Source organism: Bison bison, unplaced genomic scaffold (genome assembly GCF_000754665.1).
Source record: "Bison bison bison isolate TAMUID 2011002044 unplaced genomic scaffold, Bison_UMD1.0 scf7180017864456, whole genome shotgun sequence".
In the NCBI taxonomy this organism is placed as follows: Eukaryota; Metazoa; Chordata; class Mammalia; order Artiodactyla; family Bovidae; genus Bison; species Bison bison.
Window position 1 is genome coordinate 537,057 of NW_011495018.1, and position 5,786 is coordinate 542,842.

At 62.4% G+C, this 5,786-nt stretch overlaps 1 protein-coding gene across 1 annotated transcript in view; it reads right to left on the reverse strand.

The window, feature by feature from the left end:
- DPYSL4 (dihydropyrimidinase-like 4) overlaps positions 1–5,786 on the reverse strand; it is a 21,547-nt gene that overhangs the window by 13,325 nt on the left and 2,436 nt on the right. Inside the window, exons 2-4 of the mRNA XM_010859558.1 lie at positions 2,685–2,771; positions 1,974–2,158; positions 1–86 (exon numbers count right to left, since the gene is read on the reverse strand). Of these exons, the coding sequence (XP_010857860.1) occupies positions 1–86; positions 1,974–2,158; positions 2,685–2,771 (358 nt within the window). The remainder of the gene's footprint in view (positions 87–1,973; positions 2,159–2,684; positions 2,772–5,786) is intronic.

The window sequence follows — 5,786 nt, forward strand, 5'->3', positions numbered from 1 at the left end:
ACAGCAGGCCCCGCCGTCCGCTCGCTCCCGCCACTGCTCGTAGGCCGCCAGCAGGCCCACCCCTGCCTCGGGGAACACGTGGTCCACTGCGGAGACAGCGTGCTCAGCTAAGTCCCCCACTCTGGCCACCAGAACCGCCTGGGTCTCCAAGGAAGAGTGGCTTCAGGCTCCCAGGAGACCAGGAGGCACGTTTGAGAAAAGCAGAGGAGAGACTTCGAGCCTTATGTGGGGCTGGGGCTGCTGGGACCTGTCCATCCATCCTGCCCCTTGTCCCCAGCCTCTCCCTGAGCAGAGAGGAGGACCTCGCTCCCCAGCGGACTCACCCTAAAGAGCCTGGCTGAATGAGGTGCGCCTGGCAGGTGGGGGTGGGGTGGGGTGCTGTCCACAGTGCTGAACCTGCGAGCCGGCCCACAGCGGCACGACGGGCTGGCTTCCCTTGTGCCTCCCCGACCACGCACACCATGGAGGGTCCCCTCCCACCCTGGAGAACCAGGGTGAGCACATGGACACTGCACCGTCCCTCTGGCCCCGCCGGCAACCCCGCGGCCACGGCCCACACCCCACTCACAACCTCTGCCAGGAGCAAGAAGAGAGCTGGGCGGGGTGGCCGGTGGGAAGGCACGCCCACCCGGGGTTACAGATAGACGTTGTGCCTCCCCGCACACCCCTCATGTGGGCCCTTCCGCCTCCCACGGCTCCGTCGCACACCCAGGACGCTGTCCTGCGGGCGCTCATGGCTGCAGTCCTGTGGAGGCCAGCCCATGCCTGCAGCACCTCCATCCTCACAGCCCATTGGACACCTCAGCACCAGTGGGAGACGCAGCCAGGAGGGCGTCCCACTTGGCCCGGGCCCCCCGTGACCAGCAGGACCAAGGGCCTGAAAGAAGAGCGCTCCCTCATCAGGCCGGGGGGGCAGACCACTGTTGGGTTTGGCCACTGCGTAGCTCAGCAAGCCACACCAGGCTGGGGCCTGTGAAGTCGGTCCGAGCACCCGGAGCAGCCCTTCCTGGAGGCAGTGGCAGCGCCCACCATGTGCCCACGTGTGCCTGGCAACCACGGGCCCCCGCTCACTCCACCCTCCCACCCCCTGCCTCTTGCCCAAATGTGCAGGGAATCATGATGTTTAACCACGGGCTGCCTGAGGTCACCGCCAGGCCGTGGTGCAGCCAGGGTTGGACCAGGTCCAGCCCGAGCAGAGGCGCCTGCCCTTGGCGCTGTGGAGCTGACGGGTCTCAGGGAGGGAGAGAGGCTAAATGCTGGCTTCCTGTCCGGGCTCCTGAGCTGACCACGGGCAAGTTCACGGTGGGAAGTGAACCCTTCACAAGCTGTGAATTGGGCTTCTCTGCTACGCACGGCGCTCAGGCACATCAGAACAGTGCTTGTGCCTGGTATGGGGACTCTGGGGGTTGTTGATCGGATAACAGTATTTTTATCATCCTTTCTCTAAAACACCGCCTCCACCGTCTTTAGCTCTTCCGGACATGAGTTTCTGCAAACCAAGCCTCAGAAGAGGTGAGGCTCAGGAGCAAATGTGTCTGACATTTCAGGCAACGCAACCCCTGAACTTGTCCAAGGCACTCGAGTTTTCCAAACCAGGACCTTGGCCAGCTGCTGGCTTCCCGGGAAATAATCAACTATGGGCACATTCCATGGAAACCCCGGGAGCGCTCCAGTGCTGGCCAAGGCAGCACACTCAGGCTGAGGAACTGGGCTGGGCCATTCAGCACTTCAGCCACTCAGCATTTCTCAGAGTGAGTGCAGTAAAGAGGAACCATGGCTGATTCACGTTGAGGTTAGACAGAAAACAGCCAAATTCTGTAAAGCAATTATCCTTCAAAAAAAATTATATTAAAAAAAGAGAGAGAGAAACAGCCCGAGAAAACTCCACCAGGGAAAGCGCTTGCTGCGATATGCAAGCCCGCCAGAGGCCCAGAGTTAGGACAGACCCCCCCACCCCAACGGACGACACTCACATATCATGGTTGTGCCCCCCGCCAGGGCGGCCTTGGTCCCCTGGCAGAAGTCGTCGGCGGGGGTCATGCCCAGGACGGGCATCAGCAGCCGCGTGTGGACGTCGACTCCGCCTGGCAGGACCAGCAGGCCGTGGGCATCGATGGTTCTGATGCCCCCAGGGACAATGAGGTTTTCTCCAATTTGCCTGAAAGCAACAGAGACCCCACTGGTTAGGAAGAGCCCTGAGCAAATGTGAATGGGGCCCTTGGCAAGGCTGAGGAGCTTGGACGCCTGCCCTTGGGCTCCTGTCCTGGAGGCGAAGGGCAATACAGCCAAGGCCTAACTGGACCCGCCCCCGACATTGCTGGGGGACAAGCCAGCCCCAGGGGCTCAGGACAGCCAGCATGGAGGATCCCACCCTGAGCTGGTCACTGAGGTGTCCACTCGCAGCCTTGCTGACCAGAGGTTGGAGCTGCCTGACAGACACGAGCAGAGAAACGAAAAGGTGTGGTCAATAAGCATTTTTAAGCACCTACTGTGAGCCCACAGGTACTGAAGCTGTGATAACAGAGAAGTAGGAAGCCTCGTCCTGCTTTCCAAGGGCTTGCTGAAGGTGCGGGAGGGGCTGGAGTTGTTTCCAGGGAACGAGATTGTGGGAAAAACCCTCACGCGGACCTCGCCCAGAAGCAAGCTTCCAGGCAACGGGTGACCGCGAAGAGGCAGCAACTCACTTTATCAGGCCGTCCTCCACATACAGGTCAGCGTGAAAGGACTGGTCATCATTCACGATCTTCCCCCCTCTGATCAGGAGGCGGTCACTCTGTCCGAAACAAATAAACGGGGGCACGTTTGCTCCAAACCGAGTGACCCATCAGTACACTGAGCACCAGCTTCCCTCTGAAGTCACGATGGAACACACGTCTGTATGTGTCCTTTGGACACGGTCTATGCGTGTGGGACCAGCACAGAGCCTGCAGGGTTGGCCACCCCACCCCGCGGCGGTGGCCCTCGGAGGCGGCTGCCCACAGGCCCTGCACGTGACCCACACCCACAGTCAGGCAGTCTGGCCTCACCGAAGACACGGGGTGAACGGCCAGCCAGCTTCCCGCGTCACCACGGCAAAGCCATGTCAGTGCGCGTAGCCGTGCGTTTGACCACGGGCACGCCGTCACGTGCGTTGCCAAATTTCTAAAGCCCATGCCGAGGGGGAGGTGGGCCACGTCTCGCTTGGCCCTGTGGGCCTGGAAGGCCGGCCCTCCCTGCAGGCCCCACCTGCCGAGGCGGCTCCAGCTGACAGCCAGGCCAAGCTCCTTCCAGAATCTCTGTGGCCTGTGACGGTGCCTGGAGGCGGGGGTTAGAGCAGGCCCCGGCAGGCAGGGCCCTCCCGCGGGATGGCCGCATCCCAGTGCGGGGAGACAGATGTCACACAGGCAGCCGTCACAGGAGGTGACGCTCGTAAGCGCACAGAGGGACGTTTCGGGGCTGCCACAGAGACCAAGAAGGGCCTCTATGAGGAGCTGACGTGGCCGTGACTCAGGCCCGGGCCAGGGAGCAGCCCGAGCAAAGGCCCGGGGCAGAGAAGAGCCTGGCTGATACAGGATAGGGGGTGGCAAGCTGGGGTGGGACGTGCTGGGCCTGGGGGGTCAGTGGGCCACCAATGGCCCCTCAAGCTGTGTCTAAGTGCCTGCAGAGAGATCACAGTGGCCTGGGTAGAAAGAGGCCCTCATGTTCAAGGACAGACACAGGTCATGGTTGCAGTGGTGTCCGTGTGTCTGGATGAGATGCGGGGGCCCCCTGGCTGGGATTATGGGGTGGATGAGAGATGGACTCCAGAGAGGCTGAGAGTCGGGGGGCAGGAGCTGATGACGGAGAGGCTATGGGGGTGCAAGCCAGGAAGACACTGGGGTGCTCGTGGCTCTGGTGCCGCCTGGACGTTGCCCCAAGGAGGTGAACAGTGTCAGGGAGTGTGGCTGTTAGGGGCACGTCGCGGCACGGAGCTGGGCCGCGATCAGTCCACTTCTGATGGTTGGGATGGAGGGGAGATGGGGGGCCGGTCACAGGCTGTGCAGGGTGTGGGGTGACGGCCGGGCCTCAGTGGAGCAAAATGGCGAGAAACACAGAAAGGGTGGTGGCTGAGAGCAGGTTGGCGGGTGAGAACCCAGCCCTGTGGCACGTTCTCCCACAACCTTGAGCCTCACACTTCCCGGGGCTCGGATAGCCAGAACCACAGCTCTTTCACGGGGCTCTGGCCCTGGCCTGGGGCTCCTGGGTGCTCACCCAGAGGCTGGGCTGGGACTCCAGCTGGGAGCTCTGGTTCTAAACCCAGCGTCAGCCTGAAGCCAGAACGGAAGTGTGCAGGGCACTTAGCAGCTCTCTCAGAGGCTGCTGAGGGGATAAATAATTCATGGCTTATGAGCCAGAGCACATCACTCTATTCTTATTAACATCTAGCAGTTTGGGATGGATTCTCATATTTCTATTGACTCAAAGTAGAACCTCCACCCCACAGTCGACAGAAGGGTGGCTAACGAGCCACAGGCCAGACGGGACCCCCAGCTTGTGCAATCTGCCCAGCCCTGCACCAAGGATGGTGTGCATCTCACGTTGGCTGAAAGACATAAGAAGACTATATTGAGACTCATAAAATTATATGAAATTCACATTTCAACGCCCACAGCTCAACTTTACTGGAACTGCCGCACCCATTCGTTCCCGAGTCACCTAGATGGCTCTCCTACTGGGCTGGGTGGCCACGCCAGAGGCAGTGTGGGCCTCGAAGCTGAGAATACCTACTGGGTGCCCTGCCGCCAGCTCCGGTCTACGCCATGGACTGGCCCCAGCTGCCGGGGCCTCTCCTTGCTGGGTCCTCAGGGACTCACTGCCCAGCCCCCTGAGGACCAGGCCTGGCCCTAACCGGTCATATCACAAGGACTCACCTCACCCAGCTCCCGAGCCAGTGTCAGAGCCTGGCTGCCTCCTCCTGCAGGGTCCCCACTCCACTCAAACACGCCCAAGAAGAGGAAGGGGAAGGCTTTGGGCAGGAAGACGGTGGTCTGAGTCCCCATTCAACCCCCAGTTTTCAGACTTGGGCACCTTCCCAGGTTTGGAGCCAAGAGGGGAATGCAGCAGCCCTCAGGACCGGGGTGACAGTCTCCTGACCTGGCCATCTGGCCTCTGACCCACCCAGAGGTGGGGCCACCCTCCCCACCCTGTCAGGCCCTGATGGGCTTCCTGCATCAGGTCAGAATCTGGGCCAGTCCTGAGGCAGGACCCCCTCCTTCCCTGAGTGTCTCAGGATGTGAACTGGCAACCCCACGGCCCTCCCCTGAAGCCAAGAGCAGAGCTGGGGCTCAGTCCGCGGGCTCCCAGGGGCAGGCCGCCCCCGGGCCTCCAGGCACCTCCCTCCGTCTCGCCCTCCCCCTCTCCCTACCCACGCTGGGCTCCCGCCGCCTGGAGGGAGCGGCTTTGTTTCCTGGCAGCCCTGGGTGGACAGTCGGACTTCCCCCACCTAGGGCGTGTGGTGTTAGAGGGTCTTCTCCAGGGAGCCGAGCTGCCTGGGTGCCCGCTCAGTGACGAGGGAGCACTCTCCCCACCACCCCCCGGCGCGGGGGTCTCCAAACTCCAGCTCCAAAGAGGGCTCCGGGCGGCCAGGGGCTCCGGGGCTCCCGGGGCTGGGGCTGAGCGCCGGCCTCAGATGCTTTGTCTGGGACAAAGAGCTCCCGGTGCGGCGGGGGCGGCACAGGGGCGGCCGAGGGGCGGGCTGCGCGAGAATGGCATCTCTGCACCCGAGGCCGGCGGCTGGACCAGCCTTGTCAACAAAGGGCCGCGCTGCC